Source organism: Nematostella vectensis, chromosome 3 (genome assembly GCF_932526225.1).
Source record: "Nematostella vectensis chromosome 3, jaNemVect1.1, whole genome shotgun sequence".
Classification (NCBI taxonomy): Eukaryota; Metazoa; Cnidaria; class Anthozoa; order Actiniaria; family Edwardsiidae; genus Nematostella; species Nematostella vectensis.
In genome coordinates, this window is record NC_064036.1 from 20,539,734 (window position 1) to 20,560,285 (window position 20,552).

General features: G+C 41.5%; 1 protein-coding gene across 3 annotated transcripts in view; it reads left to right on the top strand.

Moving 5' to 3' along the window:
- Nucleotides 1-20,552, top strand: part of LOC5502278 (ectopic P granules protein 5 homolog) — a 95,868-nt gene that overhangs the window by 49,834 nt on the left and 25,482 nt on the right. For all 3 annotated transcript variants that reach the window (XM_048725801.1, XM_048725802.1, XM_048725803.1), the window contains 12 exons: nt 4,781-4,921; nt 5,169-5,289; nt 5,567-5,664; nt 6,287-6,389; nt 7,033-7,131; nt 8,055-8,192; nt 8,266-8,432; nt 8,652-8,867; nt 12,049-12,172; nt 17,033-17,180; nt 17,911-18,082; nt 19,763-19,853. In XM_048725801.1, coding sequence (XP_048581758.1) covers nt 4,781-4,921; nt 5,169-5,289; nt 5,567-5,664; nt 6,287-6,389; nt 7,033-7,131; nt 8,055-8,192; nt 8,266-8,432; nt 8,652-8,867; nt 12,049-12,172; nt 17,033-17,180; nt 17,911-18,082; nt 19,763-19,853 — 1,618 coding nt within the window. The remainder of the gene's footprint in view (nt 1-4,780; nt 4,922-5,168; nt 5,290-5,566; nt 5,665-6,286; nt 6,390-7,032; nt 7,132-8,054; nt 8,193-8,265; nt 8,433-8,651; nt 8,868-12,048; nt 12,173-17,032; nt 17,181-17,910; nt 18,083-19,762; nt 19,854-20,552) is intronic.

The following is a 20,552-nucleotide window of genomic DNA, read 5'->3' on the forward strand; positions in this document are numbered from 1 at the left end:
GGCCATTTTGGGGCTAGCTAAGGCTAGTTGAGATACGTTACCCTGTCGATGACCACTATTTGGGCTAAGTAAGGCTAGTTGAGCTACGTTGCCCTGTCAATGGCCATTTTGGGGCTAGGTAAGGCTAGTTGAGCTACGTTGCCCTGTCGATGACCACTATTGGGGCTAGGTGAGGCTAGTGGAGCTACGTTGCCCTGTCAATGGCCATTTTGGGGCTAGGTAAGGCTAGTTGAGCTACGTTACCCTGTCGATGACCACTATTTGGGCTAAGTAAGGCTAGTTGAGCTACGTTGCCCTGTCAATGGCCATTTTGGGGCTAGGTAAGGCTAGTTGAGATACGTTGCCCTGTTGATGACCACTATTTGGGCTAGGTGAGGCTAGTGGAGCTACGTTGCTCTGCCGATGACCACTATTGGGGTTAGGTATTGCTAGTGGAGCTACGTTACTCTGTCAATGACCACTATTTGGGCTAGATAAGGCTAGTGGAACTACGTTGCCCTGTCGATGACCATTTTTGGGGCGAGGTAAGGCTAGTTGAGCTACGTTGCCCTGTCGATGACCACTTTTGGGGTTAGGTAAGGCTAGTTGAGCTACGTTCCCCTGTCAATGACCACTTTTGGGGCTAGGTAAGGCTAGTTGAGCTATGTTGCCCTGTCGATGACCACTATTAGGGCTAGGTAAGGCTAGTTGAGATACGTTGCCCTGTTGATGACCACTATTTGGGCTAGGTGAGGCTAGTGGAGCTACGTTGCTCTGCCGATGACCACTATTGGGGTTAGGTATTGCTAGTGGAGCTACGTTACCCTGTCGATGACCACTATTTGGGCTAGATAAGGCTAGTGGAGCTACGTTGCCCTATCGATGACCACTATTTGGGCTAGATAAGGCTAGTTGAGCTACGTTGCCCTGTCGATGACCACTTTTGGGGTTAGGTAAGGCTAGTTGAGCTACGTTGCCCTGTCGATGACCACTATTGGGGCTTGGTAAGGCTAGTTGAGCTACGTTGCCATGTCAATGAGCACTATTGGGGATAGCTAAGGCTAGTTGACATACGTTGCCCTGTTGATGACCACTATTTGGGCTAGGTAAGGCTAGTGGAGCTACGTTGCCATTTCAATGACCACTATTTGGGCTAGGTATTGCTAGTGGAGCTACGTTGCCCTGTCGATGACCACTATTGGGGCTAGCTAAGGCTAGTTGAGATACGTTACCCTGTCGATGACCACTATTTGGGCTAAGTAAGGCTAGTTGAGCTACGTTGCCCTGTCAATGACCATTTTTGGGCTAGGTAAGGCTAGTTGAGCTACGTTGCCCTGTCGATGACCACTATTGGGGCTAGGTAAGGCTAGTTGAGATACGTTGCCCTGTTGATGACCACTATTTGGGCTAGGTGAGGCTAGTGGAGCTATGTTGCTCTGCCGATGACCACTATTGGGGTTAGGTATTGCTAGTGGAGCTACGTTACCCTGTCGATGACCACTATTTGGGCTAGGTAAGGCTAGTGGAGCTACGTTGCCCTGTCAATGACCACTATTGGGGTTAGGTATTGCTAGTGGAGCTACGTTGCCCTATCGATGACCATTTTTGGGGCGAGGTAAGGCTAGTTGAGCTACGTTGCCCTGTCGATGACCACTTTTGGGGTTAGGTAAGGCTAGTTGAGCTACGTTCCCCTGTCAATGACCACTTTTGGGGCTAGGTAAGGCTAGTTGAGCTACGTTGCCCTGTCGATGACCACTATTAGGGCTAGGTAAGGCTAGTTGAGATACGTTGCCCTGTTGATGACCACTATTTGGGCTAGGTGAGGCTAGTGGAGCTACGTTGCTCTGCCGATGACCACTATTGGGGTTAGGTATTGCTAGTGGAGCTACGTTACCCTGTCGATGACCACTATTTGGGCTAGATAAGGCTAGTGGAGCTACGTTGCCCTATCGATGACCACTATTTGGGCTAGATAAGGCTAGTTGAGCTACGTTGCCCTGTCGATGACCACTTTTGGGATTAGGTAAGGCTAGTTGAGCTACGTTGCCCTGTCGATGACCACTATTGGGGCTTGGTAAGGCTAGTGGAGCTACGTTACCCTGTCGATGACCACTATTGGGGCTAGGTAAGGCTAGTTGAGATACCTTGCCCTGTTGATGACCACTATTTGGGCTAGGTGAGGCTAGTGGAGCTACGTTACCCTGTCGATGACCACTATTGGGGCTAGGTAAGGCTAGTTGAGATACCTTGCCCTGTTGATGACCACTATTTGGGCTAGGTGAGGCTAGTGGAGCTACGTTACCCTGTCGATGACCACTATTGGGGTTAGGTATTGCTAGTGGACCTACGTTACCCTGTCGATGACCACTATTGGGGTTAGGTATTGCTAGTGGACCTACGTTACCCTGTTGATGACCACTTTTGGGGTTAGGTAAGGCTAGTTGAGCTACGTTGCCCTGTCGATGACCACTATTGGGGCTTGGTAAGGCTAGTGGAGCTACGTTGCCTTGTCGATGACCACTTTTGGGGCTAGGTAAGGCTAGTTGAGCTACGTTGCCCTGTCGATGACCACTCTTTGGGCTAGGTAAGGCTAGTGGAGCTACGTTGCCATTTCAATGACCACTATTTGGGCTAGGTAAGGCTAGTTGAGCTACGTTGCCCTGTCGATGACCACTATTGGGGCTAGCTAAGGCTAGTTGAGATACGTTGCCCTGTTGATGACCACTATTTGGGCTAGGTGAGGCTAGTGGAGCTACGTTGCTCTGCCGATGACCACTATTGGGGTTAGGTATTGCTAGTGGAGCTACGTTACCCTGTCGATGACCACTATTTGGGCTAGGTAAGGCTAGTGGAGCTACGTTGCCCTGTCAATGACCACTATTGGGGTTAGGTATTGCTAGTGGAGCTACGTTGCCCTATCGATGACCATTTTTGGGGCGAGGTAAGGCTAGTTGAGCTACGTTGCCCTGTCGATGACCACTTTTGGGGTTAGGTAAGGCTAGTTGAGCTACGTTCCCCTGTCAATGACCACTTTTGGGGCTAGGTAAGGCTAGTTGAGCTACGTTGCCCTGTCGATGACCACTATTAGGGCTAGGTAAGGCTAGTTGAGATACGTTGCCCTGTTGATGACCACTATTTGGGCTAGGTGAGGCTAGTGGAGCTACGTTGCTCTGCCGATGACCACTATTGGGGTTAGGTATTGCTAGTGGAGCTACGTTACCCTGTCGATGACCACTATTTGGGCTAGATAAGGCTAGTGGAGCTATGTTGCCCTATCGATGACCACTATTTGGGCTAGATAAGGCTAGTTGAGCTACGTTGCCCTGTCGATGACCACTTTTGGGATTAGGTAAGGCTAGTTGAGCTACGTTGCCCTGTCGATGACCACTATTGGGGCTTGGTAAGGCTAGTGGAGCTACGTTACCCTGTCGATGACCACTATTGGGGCTAGGTAAGGCTAGTTGAGATACCTTGCCCTGTTGATGACCACTATTTGGGCTAGGTGAGGCTAGTGGAGCTACGTTACCCTGTCGATGACCACTATTGGGGCTAGGTAAGGCTAGTTGAGATACCTTGCCCTGTTGATGACCACTATTTGGGCTAGGTGAGGCTAGTGGAGCTACGTTACCCTGTCGATGACCACTATTGGGGTTAGGTATTGCTAGTGGACCTACGTTACCCTGTCGATGACCACTATTGGGGTTAGGTATTGCTAGTGGACCTACGTTACCCTGTTGATGACCACTTTTGGGGTTAGGTAAGGCTAGTTGAGCTACGTTGTCCTGTCGATGACCACTATTGGGGCTTGGTAAGGCTAGTGGAGCTACGTTGCCTTGTCGATGACCACTTTTGGGGCTAGGTAAGGCTAGTTGAGCTACGTTGCCCTGTCGATGACCACTCTTTGGGCTAGGTAAGGCTAGTGGAGCTACGTTGCCATTTCAATGACCACTATTTGGGCTAGGTATTGCTAGTGGAGCTACGTTACCCTGTCGATGACCACTATTTGGGCTAGATAAGGCTAGTGTAGCTACGTTGCCCTGTTGATGACCACTTTTGGGGCTAGGTAAGGCTAGTTGAGCTACGTTACCATGTCGATGACCACTATTGGGGCTAGATAAGGCTAGGTGAGATACGTTGCCCTGTCGATGACTACTATTGGGGCTAGGTAAGGGTAGTTGAGATACGGTGCCCTGTCGATGACCACTATTTGGGCTAGATAAGGTTAGTGGAGCTACGTTCCCCTGTCGATGACCACTATTGGGGCTAGGTAAGGCTAGTTGAGATACGGTACCCTGTCGATGACCACTAAGGCTAGTTGAGATACGGTGCCCTGTCGATGACCACTAAGGCTAGTTGAGATACGGTGCCCTGTCGATGACAACTATTAGGGTTAGGTAAGGCTAGTTGACTATTATATCTTTGGTTGTTCGCCCAAATTTACAGTGGTACTCAATTTTCGTCATTAGAACAGACTTCCAGTTCTAGTGAGGGATTCTTTCCAACCCCCCCCCCCCCCCCTGGCCACAGGCCTGGCAGTTTGGTTCTAACTATGACATAACAACATTACCTTTTGTTCACACTAGGCCATAACAACCGTTTTGTTCACACTAGAAAATAACAGCGTTGGGTTTGGTTCACACTATGACAACAACATTACGTTTGTTTCACCTAGGATACAACATTATGTTTAGCTCTCACTAGTTTGCAATAGGACATAACAGCATCGTTTTGGTATCGGAGGTAATATTTCCTCTAGAGTTCTACTCCTCTTTAAATAACATTATGTCTCATATTTTCAAAGCCCTGATCTGTTTGTGACCGAGGGTTTGGAATACCTTGGGGTTTTGATTAACGAAAGATGCTTTGGCGCCGCCCTGCGACTTATCGCCAACACGCTACCCATGTTCCTACCCTTCCCTGACAAACTAGTCCAGGACTCACGGTAAGTTTCGCTATTTAGTTGAGTTATATAACTAGCCCAATATAGCTTAGTTTAACATACTCTGGCCCTTTAGTGCACTGCTTTGGTAAACTTATCATGTATTCAAACACTTAACCCAAATTTTGGCCAGCTCAATGCAGAGAAGTAGCCATAATTTGGATGGTAGTCCTAAATGTGAAAACAAGAATACCCCCAGAAATACATCATACTTCATCCCTTTGACCCGTTTTCTGACCATCTGCTAAAGGTTTACCCGCATACTTCATCGACTGTGTCAGCTGGATGGAGAGAATGCGGGCTACGCTGAGAAACTTTTGTTATACCCAACCGCTGGGGAATTCAGTGCAAGGATTGCTGGCGTTATTCAGGTGAGAGCTTCATATGAGTAGTCAAGTGATTTCGGCAACTTTCTATTTCACTTCCAAACTCTAAGTTCCTAACCCTCAAACAAAACATTAATACAGCAACATATCTAGCAGCAGCTTTTCTCGAAATTCCCTTAATTATTTTAAGAATTGCATCTCATAATTGTAAATCGTATACAGACTCAAAGTATATTGTATATAGTACATTATATATGGAATGGACAGCCTAACCGAGCTTTTGTTTCTTTAAGTTCTTATCACTTTCCTACTTTCCTTTCAGTGTCATGTGGACCACTGTCATTTCCGTAGCTCGCCTAGCCCGCTTAGCGTGTTAGAACTGTGGATGAAAGCCCTATGTTCTCTTCCTAGCTGGTACAAGTAAGTATGTGTCACATTTTGGTCGTATGTGCTTGTCTTGATAAACCTATGTTTAAAAAGGTATATTAGCTAACTTATTTCTTTTAATTAACTAAAAAAGATGTTTCACAGACAAAGGGATTTGATTTATTATCTAGTTTTGACACTAGATATTCGACAGCAAAGGTCTCAGAAACAAGCATAACTGAATACATTGAAACGTGTTTTGTCTCTAGATGGGATGATGGTGAGAGAGGAGGACTTAGTTGAGTTTTTGTTACCATTGTTGTCTGCAAAGTAAAAAAAAGGAAACAATGGAATATACAGGAATAATTATGCATTTGCCAAGTTTCTATTTTCCTGCCCTGCTGTGTGCCCAAGCCTACTTCCCTGTCTATTATACCCTGCGCAAGTGGAAGAAAAACATAGAAATTCATCGTAGTTACTTTGCGGTAGTGAAGCTGCTCACCACAACAGCTAAGTAGAAGGTTGGCACACTTGCAAAATTGTCCCTGTATGTTCGATTTCCAGGGACATTGGGCTGATCTAGTGACTAACCCGTTATTTCCTTTATCCAGGGATTGTTCCATTTCCAAGGACAGTGGGCTGATCTATTGACTTACCCGTTATTTTCGTTATCCAGGGACAGTTGCATTCAGTACCTACTTGACTGCCTTATGCGGGCTGGCCTACGCTTGAAGAATGGCATAGACGCAATACAAACACAGCTTATGGACGCGTACAAGGTAGCAATTTGAAGTCTTAACATTCTGTAGCGAAGTATATTTGCTTCAATCACTGTAGAATTCTATCCATATTACAGATCAGCTATTTTTTTAAGGGACACTGTGATAGTTTGATTTTTCAAAATGATGACACTTCTATTAGAGTGGTAATCACACTAGCACACTTACTTCCGGTCAATATGCAACAATCTCTGATGATTTTTTACCCTGGGTGCAAGTGCCTCCAGACTTCTCTCGTCCAGTGAATCTAGGCTCTGGTACCCAGGTAATGATTTTTAATGGATGATTTTGTTTTTTCTTTTGTCGGCCAAGGTTTCCGTCTGCCAACCAGAAGTAAACTGGTGTGATTACCGCTTTGAGCAGAAGAGCTAACCTTTATTCAGGAAAAAAGTGCCATTGAATTTAAAAAAGAAGAATTAAGTAACTAAATTAAGTTACAGCTACTAAAAGTATATTCTGAAAGCTGAAACTTAATTGATGTTCAATAAACATCAGCTACACTATTAAATGGCTAACTTGCATTGAGAGGCCACTTTTCATAACAAAGCCGATACAGCATTGTCACTCAAGACTTAAGTAATACAAAGAGGGCATAAATTAGAGGGGAAACTTTGGTACCAGGCTCTCGCTTTTTCTTTCTCAGGTCGTGCTGAAGTCTACAGGGGAGCAGAGCCTTCTATCATCCATCATGTCTCTAGTGACTTTCAGCCCAGCTGAACCGCCTCTACTCTGGGAAATCAAGGTATCTATATTGACATCCAATACTACAAGACTATTGACATCCAATACTACAAGACTATTGACATCCAATACTACAAGACTATTGGCATCAAATACTACAAGACTATTGACATCCAATACTACAAGACTATTGACATCCAATACTACAAGACTATTGACATCCAATACTACAAGACTATTGACATCCAATACTACAAGACTATTGACATCCAATACTACAAGACTATTGACATCCAATACTACAAGACTATTGACATCCAATACTAAAAGTTTATTGACATCCAATACTAAAAGACTATTGACATCCAATACTACAAGACTATTGACATCCAATACTACAAGACTATTGACATCCAATACTACAAGACCATTGAAACCAATACTACAAGACTATTGACATCCAATACTACAAGACTATTGAAATCCAATACTACAAGACTATTGACATCCAATACTACAAGACTATTGACATCCAATACTACAAGACTATTGACATCCAATACTACAACACTATTGACATCCAATACTACAAGACTATTGACGTCTAATACTACAAGTTTATTGACATCCAATACTACAACACTATTGGCATCCAATACTACAACACTATTGGCATCCAATACTATAAGACTATTGACATCCAATACTACAAGACTATTGACATCCAATACTACAAGACTATTGACATCCAATACTACAAGACTATTGACATCCAATACTACAACACTATTGGCATCCAATACTACAAGTTTATTGACATCCAATACTACAACACTAATCATCATTGAAAAAAGGGCCCTTGTAACATGATTTGATGAAGATAATTTTACCCCTGTCCTGTGCAGAACAGTTTATAGATGCACACTTTATATTTGAATGATGTTATTTTTCTGGATTCTTATTGGGTTATGTTCAAATCTTCAGACACAGCCTGATTACAGCTACTATGCATACTTTGTACTTGCCATGGAGGATCAACTGGAAGAGAATGCTGGCCTTCGGGTAGAAATCAGCAAAGCCCTGGCCAAGAAAGACAGCTGCACAGTCGACCATGCACTTAAGGTGAGTTTTTAGTCGTTTCAAGGGTACAAACTAATGCAAATAAACCTTATTACGGTATTTGTTATTTACTCAGAAAGTTACAAAGAAGTTGAAACTTCGCTGGAACCCACAGCCATACCGGCTTAGTATCTACCGGTGGGCAAACCAAGCCCTGGTGACTAGTGCAGACCACCCTGTGTTGCCACTCATTTGGCAGAAGTTCTTCAAACTCTTCTTTGAGCGCCCTAAAGCAGAGCCAGGGTAAGAAAACACTAGATTACAGATGAAAATTGTTACGGCTGGAAACTGACTAGTGAAATCAATCAATCAATGCATATATTTATTTGGCATCTTTTAGCCCGTTGACTGGTCTCTGGATTTGCAGCAGACACTTGCAAGCGTTAAGCAAGAATTACTTATTTCCTGTTGCCTTACATAGTACAAAAGTGTGTTTGAGTTCCGTACTGTTGATGTTTTTAGGCTGCCGCCGCGAGGAGGGGTTGGATACAGATTTTTTGACAGCCACGCAGACGTGTGTTTGTTGAAGAAGATGAAGCAGCGCCTGCATACAATCGCCGAACATCACAAAAGCATCTCCTCTCAGACCAGGACAGACCAGGTCCAGATATCGGACGGCGACTCAGAGGTCGATAAGCAGTTCGAAGAAACTAAGTTTTTTCATGAGAAAGTGTCCATGTAAGTGAAAAAAAAATGTGTATTGATATATGCAACATCAGAAATACACAAAGCCATGCTGTTGTTTGCAACCAAGGTTACGGTTCACGTCACCCTGAAAAAATTCAAATGTGTATCAAAAATGATTTGTTTAGATCATTATCTAGGATACTAAAACCAAAGTGTTGGAAATTAGAGATCTACTATGGCACTTAAATGCAACAAACTCGTTAACTGTTGGAACACTACAATTTATCCGGTTTTCGTATAATTTGGCAGACATGTAGAACTATAGCCTCGCTTCATATTGTTTGTTAATCAAAAATTGCATATGGCAACTTTGAAATACAATAGCCCTTCAATGGAATACGGTATGAATAAAATGAGACACCCTTTTAAAGATTGAAATGTGCTGATGGAAATAAGACATATTGAGTAAATATAGGTGCACGGTTAAAGTACTACCATTTTCGCTAAAAACAACTGTATGGTTTTGTGTATTTCGGCCGCGAAGGCTTAGTTCAAGTGTCGTATAATCCATGAGCCGTCTTCAAACAAAGTTGATTATTTATCTTCATTTTTATGCATTTCCGTTGAATGCAGCATAATAGAGCGTTTGAACTAAGCCTAAATGAAAATAAATGTAAAAAAAAAACATTAGTAAATGCTCAGTTATGTTTAGAATCTTGTTATGTTCAGTATTTGTTATTGCCAAAAATCTGGCACGCCAATTTATTTCTAGCGTGATGGGGTCGTGAAGGGGAAACGTTAAGGGCCTATGGTACTATCTCGTTGCTACGAAACATCGTTGCTATGAAAGGGACAAGCGCTACATTCGATTAAATAGACTTAAATCGCCGGACGGCCTCAAAATTGATTTCGTGGCCCAGTGGTAAGCACCTTTGACTCATAAACAAGTGCTCCAGGTTCAAATCCTGGTCCAGTCTATTTTTTTTCTTCGAAACTCCAGTTCTAACTTTTTTTTCCCAAGAGATTAATATAAACTTTGACATTTTGTAGAAGAAAATGCTATTTTTATATGTTTTCAGAGAATAAAAAAAGAGGCGAAAAAAAACAAGATGGCGGCCATTTGCGCGCGAGAAAAACACCATAATTTTTCATTCAAACCATTGATATTACCATTCCTAACAACTTAGCGCATGGGATTTTTGAAGGAAATGAAAAAAATTATTACCAAATATGTGGTTTTCGAAGAACATGAAAAAGCGTTATTGCTCGTGGTATCAAAATTTCGCTTTCCGAGTTTTAGAAAATAGTGATGTTAAAATATTTTTTGCAAAAAATATGATGTTAGATTTGAACAGTAGCTTCTCCGACACGTTTCTCTGTTCTGGGTTACGTGACCATGGAAGGGGTCTGATGACGTCATTACTTGTGTCATTTATGTTGAAAGTTCCAAGAGATTTGACTAAAAACAGAAGCTATTATAAAACAAACAAATTTTCCTAGCAAAGGACTCAAAAGATAGTACCATAGGCCCTTATAATAGTAGGCCCTGGCAATAACCAGGGCATACTTAGACGCAATAACCAGTGCATACTTAGATGCAATAACCAGGGCATACTTAGACACAATAACCAGGGCATACTTAGACAATAACCAGGGCATACTTAGACACAATAACCAGTGCATAGTTAGACACAATAACCAGGGCATACTTAGACACAATGACCAGGGCATACTTAGACAATAACCAGGGCATACTTAGACACAATGACCAGGGCATACTTAGACAATAACCAGGGCATACTTAGACACAATAACCAGGGCATACTTAGACACAATAACCAGGGCATACTTAGACGCAATGACCAGGGCATACTTAGACACATAACCAGGGCATAGTTAGACACAATAACCAGGGCATATTTAGACACAATAACCAGGGCATAGTTAGACGCAATAACCAGGGCATAGTTAGACACAATAACCAGGGCATACTTAGACACAATAACCAGTGCATACTTAGACACAATAACCAGGGCATACTTAGACACAATAACCAGTGCATACCTAGACAATAACCAGGGCATACTTAGACACAATAACCAGGGCATACTTAGACGCAATGACCAGGGCATACTTAGACACAATAACCAGGGCATACTTAGACACAATAACCAGTGCATACTTAGACAATAACCAGGCCATACTTAGACACAATAACCAGTGCATACTTAGAGGCAATGACCAGGGCATACTTAGACACAATAACCAGGGCACACATAGACACAATAACCAGGGCATACTTAGACACAATAACCAGGGCATACTTAGAGGCAATAACTAGGGCATACTTAGACACAATAACCAGGGCATACTTAGACACAAAAACCAGGGCATAGTTAGACACAATAACCAGGGCATAGTTAGAAACAATAACAAGGGCATACTTAACACAATAACCAGGGCATACTTAGACACAATAACCAGGGCATACTTAGACACAATAACCAGGGCATACTTAGAGGCAATGACCAGGGCATACTTAGACAATAACCAGGGCATACTTAGACGCAATGACCAGGGCATACTTAGACACAATAACCAGGGCATACTTAGACACAATAACCAGGGCATAGTTAGACACAATAACCAGGGCATACTTAGACACAATAACCAGGGCATACTTAGACACAATAACCAGGGCATAGTTAGACACAATAACCAGGGCATAGTTAGACACAATAACCAGGGCATACTTAGACACAATAACCAGGGCATACTTAACACAATAACCAGGGCATACTTAGACACAATAACCAGGGCATACTTAAACAATAACCAGGGCATACTTAGACACAATAACCAGGGCATACTTAGACACATAACCAGGGCATACTTAGACACAATAACCAGGGCATACTTAGAGGCAATAACTAGGGCATACTTGGACGCAATGACCAGTGCATTCTTAGATGCAATGACCAGTGCATTCTTAGATGCAATGACCAGTGCATACTTAGAGGCAATAACCAGGGCATACTTAAACAAAATAACCAGGGCATACTTAGCGCGGTAATATGGGTGTACTTGGACCCAGCAGCCATTATGTTTGTAATTCCTCATTTTGTTTGCTCTACTTTGACATTCTTTGCCTAAGTTATTTTGAAGGTTCTTTCTTGTAAAATCTATGTGCCGTTGTCCACTATGCTTGTCTAACTTCGTCTTTCTTTGTAAGGTTCTACCAAACGCTTGTGCTATGGCTAGATGAGCCACGTCTCCATGATCCATCCCTATTTCTGCCTACCCTACCACCTCCCTATGACTACCAGCGACTTGATGCACTACTTAAACCAGAACAGGTATGGGTAGCAACTATAATACTGTAACAGGTATGGGTATTAACTATACTACTGTAACATGTATGGGTAGCAACTGTAATACTGTAACAGGTATAGGTATTAACTATAATACTGTAACAGGTATGGGTAGGAACTATAATACTGTAACAGGTATGGGTAGGAACTATAATACTGTAACAGGTATGGGTAGCAACTATAATACTGTAACAGGTATGGGTAGCAACTATAATACTGTAACAGGTATGGTATTAACTATACTACTGTAACAGGTATGGGTAGCAACTATAATACTGTAACAGGTAAGGGTAGCAACTATAATACTGTAACAGGTATGGTATTAACTATACTACTGTAACAGGTATGGGTAGCAACTATAATACTGTAACAGGTATGGGTAGCAACTATAATACTGTAACAGGTACGGGTAGCAACTGTTATATTGTTACAGGAATTGGTAGCAACTATAATACTGTAACAGGTATAAGTATTAACTATAATACTGTAACAGGTATGGGTAGCAACTATAATACTGTAACAGGTATGGGTAGGAACTATAATACTGTAACAGGTATGGGTAGCAACTATAATACTGTAACAGGTATAGGTAGCAACTATAATACTGTAACAGGTATGGGTAGCAACTATAATACTGTAACAGGTATGAGTAGCAACTATAATACTGTAACAGGTATGGGTAGCAACTATACTACTGTAACAGGTATGGGTAGGAACTATAATACTGTAACAGGTATGGGTAGGAACTATAATACTGTAACAGGTATGGTATTAACTATACTACTGTAACAGGTATGGGTAGCAACTATAATACTGTAACAGGTATGGGTAGGAACTATAATACTGTAACAGGTATGGGTAGCAACTATAATACTGTAACAGGTATAGGTAGCAACTATAATACTGTAACAGGTATGGGTAGCAACTATAATACTGTAACAGGTATGAGTAGCAACTATAATACTGTAACAGGTATGGGTAGCAACTATAATACTGTAACAGGAATGGGTAGCAACTATACTACTGTAACAGGTATGGGTAGGAACTATAATACTGTAACAGGTATGGTATTAACTATACTACTGTAACAGGTATGGGAAGCAACTATAATACTGTAACAGGTAAGGGTAGGAACTATAATACTGTAACAGGTATGGGTAGCAACTATAATACTGTAACAGGTATGGGTAGCAACTATAATACTGTAACAGGTATGGTATTAACTATACTACTGTAACAGGTATGGGTAGCAACTATAATACTGTAACAGGTAAGGGTAGCAACTATAATACTGTAACAGGTATGGTATTAACTATACTACTGTAACAGGTATGGGTAGCAACTATAATACTGTAACAGGTATGGGTAGCAACTATAATACTGTAACAGGTACGGGTAGCAACTGTTATATTGTTACAGGAATTGGTAGCAACTATAATACTGTAACAGGTATAAGTATTAACTATAATACTGTAACAGGTATGGGTAGCAACTATAATACTGTAACAGGTATGGGTAGGAACTATAATACTGTAACAGGTATGGTATTAACTATACTACTGTAACAGGTATGGGTAGCAACTATAATACTGTAACAGGTAAGGGTAGCAACTATACTACTGTAACAGGTATGGGTAGCAACTATAATACTGTAACAGGTATGGGTAGGAACTATAATACTGTAACAGGTATGGGTATTAACTATACTACTGTAACAGGTATGGGTAGCAACTATAATACTGTAACAGGTATGGGTAGCAACTATACTACTGTAACATGTATGGGTAGCCACTATAATACTGTAACAGGAATGGGTAGCAACTATAATACTGTAACAGGTATAGGTATTAACTATAATATTGTAACAGGTATGGGTAGAAACTATAATACTGTAACAGGTATGGGTAGAAACTATAATACTGTAACAGGTATGGGTAGGAACTATAATACTGTAACAGGTATGGGTAGGAACTATAATACTGTAACAGGTATGGGTAGCAACTATAATACTGTAACAGGTATGGTATTAACTATACTACTGTAACAGGTATGGGTAGCAACTATAATACTGTAACAGGTATGGTATTAACTATACTACTGTAACAGGTATAAGTATTAACTATAATACTTTAACAGGTATGGGTAGCAACTATAATACTGTAACAGGTATGGTATTAACTATACTACTGTAACAGGTATGGGTAGCAACTATAATACTGTAACAGGTATGGGTAGCAACTATAATACTGTAACAGGTATGGGTAGCAACTATACTACTGTAACAGGTATGGGTAGCAACTATAATACTGTAACAGGTATGGGTAGCAACTATAATACTGTAACAGGTACGGGTAGCAACTATACTACTGTAACAGGTATGGGTAGCAACTATAATACTGTAACAGGTATGGGTAGCAACTATAATACTGTAACAGGTATGGGTAGCAACTATACTACTGTAACAGGTATGGGTAGCAACTATACTACTGTAACAGGTATGGGTAGAAACTATAATACTGTAACAGGTATGGGTAGCAACTATAATACTGTAACAGGTATGGGTATCAACTATAATACTGTAACAGGTATGGGTATTAACTATACTACTGTAACATGTATGGGTAGCCACTATAATACTGTAACAGGAATGGGTAGCAACTATAATACTGTAACAGGTATAGGTATTAACTATAATACTGTAACAGGTATGGGTAGAAACTATAATACTGTAACAGGTATGGGTAGAAACTATAATACTGTAACAGGTATGGGTAGGAACTATAATACTGTAACAGGTATGGGTAGGAACTATAATACTGTAACAGGTATGGGTAGCAACTATAATACTGTAACAGGTATGGTATTAACTATACTACTGTAACAGGTATGGGTAGCAACTATAATACTGTAACAGGTATGATATTAACTATACTACTGTAACAGGTATAAGTATTAACTATAATACTGTAACAGGTATGGGTAGCAACTATAATACTGTAACAGGTACGGGTAGCAACTGTTATATTGTTACAGGAATTGGTAGCAACTATAATACTGTAACAGGTATAAGTATTAACTATAATACTGTAACAGGTATAAGTATTAACTATAATACTGTAACAGGTATGGGTATTAACCATACTACTGTAACAGGTATGGGTAGCAACTATACTACTGTAACAGGTATGGGTAGGAACTATAATACTGTAACAGGTATGGGTAGCAACTATAATACTGTAACAGGAATGGGTAGCAACTATACTACTGTAACAGGTATGGGTAGGAACTATAATACTGTAACAGGTATGGTATTAACTATACTACTGTAACAGGTATGGGTAGCAACTATAATACTGTAACAGGTATGGGTAGCAACTATAATACTGTAACAGGTATGGTATTAACTATACTACTGTAACAGGTATGGGTAGCAACTATAATACTGTAACAGGTATGGGTAGCAACTATAATACTGTAACAGGTATGGGTATTAACTATACTACTGTAACATGTATGGGTAGCCACTATAATACTGTAACAGGAATGGGTAGCAACTATAATACTGTAACAGGTATAGGTATTAACTATAATACTGTAACAGGTATGGGTAGAAACTATAATACTGTAACAGGTATGGGTAGAAACTATAATACTGTAACAGGTATGGGTAGGAACTATAATACTGTAACAGGTATGGGTAGGAACTATAATACTGTAACAGGTATGGGTAGCAACTATAATACTGTAACAGGTATGGTATTAACTATACTACTGTAACAGGTATGGGTAGCAACTATAATACTGTAACAGGTATGGTATTAACTATACTACTGTAACAGGTATAAGTATTAACTATAATACTGTAACAGGTATGGGTAGCAACTATAATACTGTAACAGGTATGGTATTAACTATACTACTGTAACAGGTATGGGTAGCAACTATAATACTGTAACAGGTATGGGTAGCAACTATAATACTGTAACAAGTATGGGTAGCAACTATAATACTGTAACAGGTATGGGTAGCAACTATACTACTGTAACAGGTATGGGTAGCAACTATACTACTGTAACAGGTATGGGTAGCAACTATAATACTGTAACAGGTATGGGTATCAACTATAATACTGTAACAGGTATGGGTATTAACTATACTACTGTAACATGTATGGGTAGCCACTATAATACTGTAACAGGAATGGGTAGCAACTATAATACTGTAACAGGTATAGGTATTAACTATAATACTGTAACAGGTATGGGTAGAAACTATAATACTGTAACAGGTATGGGTAGAAACTATAATACTGTAACAGGTATGGGTAGGAACTATAATACTGTAACAGGTATGGGTAGGAACTATAATACTGTAACAGGTATGGGTAGCAACTATAATACTGTAACAGGTATGGTATTAACTATACTACTGTAACAGGTATGGGTAGCAACTATAATACTGTAACATGTATGGTATTAACTATACTACTGTAACAGGTATAAGTATTAACTATAATACTGTAACAGGTATGGGTAGCAACTATAATACTGTAACAGGTACGGGTAGCAACTGTTATATTGTTACAGGAATTGGTAGCAACTATAATACTGTAACAGGTATAAGTATTAACTATAATACTGTAACAGGTATAAGTATTAACTATAATACTGTAACAGGTATGGGTATTAACCATACTACTGTAACAGGTATGGGTAGCAACTATAATACTGTAACAGGAATGGGTAGCAACTATAATACTGTAACAGGTATAGTATGCAACTATAATACTGTAACAGGTATGGGTGACAACATGAAGTTTTAGTTGTTCCTTTTTGTTTGCGATAGTCACCTTGGTGGGAGCTAGTTCATACGAATAAGATGGACTATGAAATTCTTGAGTTGACTGGAAAATGGTTGAAGCATGCTCATGGAGCCCACAGGCGTACCACAAGTTCCATGACAAGGCAATGGTCTAGTAGATCAACAGAGACAGGTAATATACTAGTATACCTATATTTTAGTTAATATACGGTCAAGTCAGGAGCTGATCCAGATGATTAATAAGACATGTGCTCCCTCCCACCCACTTTTCTGTATCCACCTTTGCAAGTACATCACCTGAGGCAATATTTTAGCTTTTCTTCTTAATACTTTGTAAGGTAATGCACTAGTGCACTAGTAAGATTTTTCAGTAAATGACGTGAGGCGGTAGTTATATAAGTACTTGCTAAGGTCGTCCTGGGTATGACAAGCTTGCCTGTCTGCTTGCTAGAGCTTTCTGATGAGAGTTCACATACTACAGCTACCATACCAGGTACAGGCCCGTAGCCAGGGGGGGCTGGAATTTCGACTGAAATGTCCGCTTTTATAACGAACAATTAAGGACGAGCCACCTAAGAGAAAATGTTTCGCTTTATGGGCAAACAACCCCTCCCCCGCTCAAAATCCTGGCTATGGGCCTGAGGTATCCTGGAAGTAGTATTGAGTATAGAGTGTAGTATTTTACACAGAAGCCATATGATTTTTGAAAAACATGATTTTTAAAAGTTTGAGATGGTATAGATGGCATCTGATGCATTATTTCATACTTTAAAAGGCTATTGACAATGCCAAGTTGAGCTCCAAGTAGTCTATGTTAGCTGATGTGGCCATGTACTGAGGTATTCAATACCTTATCCCCAAAATGCTGATTTTTTATTGGACATTGCGTTGTCTGTTTTTAGCTGCGTCTCGCATTATTCGTCGAATGAAGACCAGTCAACAGCCTCTTCCTCCGCCACCTGTCGAGATGCCAAATGAGCCCCTACCACCCCTTCCTGACAGTGTGTTGATGAACAAGCAACGTGTGATGGGTACCGTGCATGAGAGTCTGCAGACTCTTCTTAACCATGCCAGGTCAGCGAACTTTTCTTGAAAAGTAAAAAAGCAATATTGGCCATTACCAACACTCTGCCTCTAGTGGTCATCACCACCATTCTGCATCTAGTGACCATTACCACCACTCTGCATCTAGTGACCATTACCACCACTCTGCCTCTAGTGGTCATTACCACCATTCTGCCTCTAGTGACCATCACCACCCTTCTGCCTCTAGTGGTCATTACCACCATTCTGCCTCTAGTGGTCATTACCACCACTCTGCCTCTAGTGGCCATTACCACCACTCTGCCTCTAGTGATCATTACCACCATTCTGCCTCTAGTGGCCATTAACACCATTCTGCCTCTAGTGGCCATTAACACCATTCTGCTTCTAGTGGCCATTACCACCATTCTGCCTCTAGTGGTCATCACCACCATTCTGCCTCTAGTGGTCATCACCACCATTCTGCCTCTAGTGGTCATCACCACCATTCTGCCTCTAGTGGTCATCACCACCATTCTGCATCTAGTGGCCATTACCACCATTCTGCCTCTAGTGGTCATCACCACCACTCTGCCTCTAGTGACCATTACCACCATTCTGCCTCTAGTGGCCATCACCACCATTCTGCCTCTAGTGACCATTACCACCATTCTGCCTCTAGTGACCATTACCACCACTCTGCCTCTAGTGGTCATCACCACCATTCTGCCTCTAGTGGTCATCACCACCACTCTGCCTCTAGTGGTCATCACCACCACTCTGCCTCTAGTGACCATTACCACCATTCTGCCTCTAGTGGCCATCACCACCATTCTGCCTCTAGTGACCATTACCACCATTCTGCCTCTAGTGGTCATCACCACCATTCTGCCTCTAGTGGTCATCACCACCATTCTGCCTCTAGTGGTCATCACCACCATTCTGCATCTAGTGGCCATTACCACCACTCTGCCTCTAGTGGTCATCACCACCATTCTGCCTCTAGTGGTCATTACCACCATTCTGCCTCTATTGGTCATTACCACCATTCTACATCTAGTTGTCATCACCACCATTCTGCATCTAGTGACCATTACCACCACTCTGCCTCTATTGACCATTACCACCATTCTGCCTATAGAAGCTATCACCACCATTCTGCCTCTAGTGGTCATTACCACCATTCTGCCTCTAGTGGTCATTACCACCACTCTGCCTCTAGTGGTCATTACCACCATTCTGCCTCTAGTGGCCATTACCACCATTCTACCTCTAGTGGCCATTACCACCATTCTGCCTCTAGTGGCCATTACCACCACTCTGCCTCTAGTGGTCGTCACCACCACTCTGCCTCTAGTGACCATCACCACCATCCTGCCTCTAGTTGTCATTACCACCATTCTGCCTCTAGTGGTCATTACCACCATTCTGCCTCTAGTGGTCATTACCACCATTCTGCCTCTAGTGGTCATTACCACCACTCTGCCTCTAGTGGTCATTACCACCACTCTGCCTCTAGTGGCCATTACCACCATTCTGCCTCTAGTGGTCATTACCACCATTCTGCCTCTAGTGGCCATTACCACCATTCTGCCTCTAGTGGCCATTACCACCATTCTGCCTCTAGTGGTCATCACCACCATTCTGCCTCTAGTGGTCATTACCACCATTCTGCCTCTAGTGGCCATTACCACCATTCTGATTACCATCATTTATCGTCTTGAACCACAGGAATGTTTGCCGAGAAGCTGACCGTCACATCCTGCTCGACAGGGATTACATTCAACTTCTTCCGCGCATGTACACTAACGACATGACACAGGTAGTCCACTCGCCCTCTGAAACCTCCACTTTTTATATCTGCCAGGATCAAAAGCTTTTCTTATGTGGTTATTTGTGAGCAGTGAAGCGTAGACTCTCTTGTATAATTTTCTATATCTGCTTATGCCCTGCCCCCGTCAGCCTGGCCATGAATCTGAATGGCAAGTAGGGGGTAAATGCCAGATATGATTCGTGTATGATTTAAGAAATAAAATATTCTTTGGGTGACTTCATTGAGTTTTGAAAACCGAGGTGTTTTTGTTTGGGAGAATTCGAGAGCAGATCAGTGGAGCACGAGACTGCAGATGGAATGCTTCACATTTGCTCGAGAATTCCCCAAATAAACACCGAGGTTTCAAAACTCAATGAAGGCACAAAAAGAATGTTTTATTTCTTTTATAAAATTATTTCACAACAGCGCGTTGTGCGTGTTGTCATTCCAGTGTACGCCAGCTCGCGCTCAGAAAACAGTTTGAAATACTGGCTTCAAATTCCAAGCAAAATTTACTTCATCGTTTGGTTGTTCATCTATTTTAACTTATTTTGCAATTTCCTATCTACGTGGGTTACATTCCTCTCCTGGAGAATATTTTTAGTGTTAAAAGGAAAAAGTTCATCAGAATTCACTGGGTTGTTGACTGATGATGAACGAATTCTCCTTACACGATTTTCTGTTGCGTCATCGCATGACCATCATTTA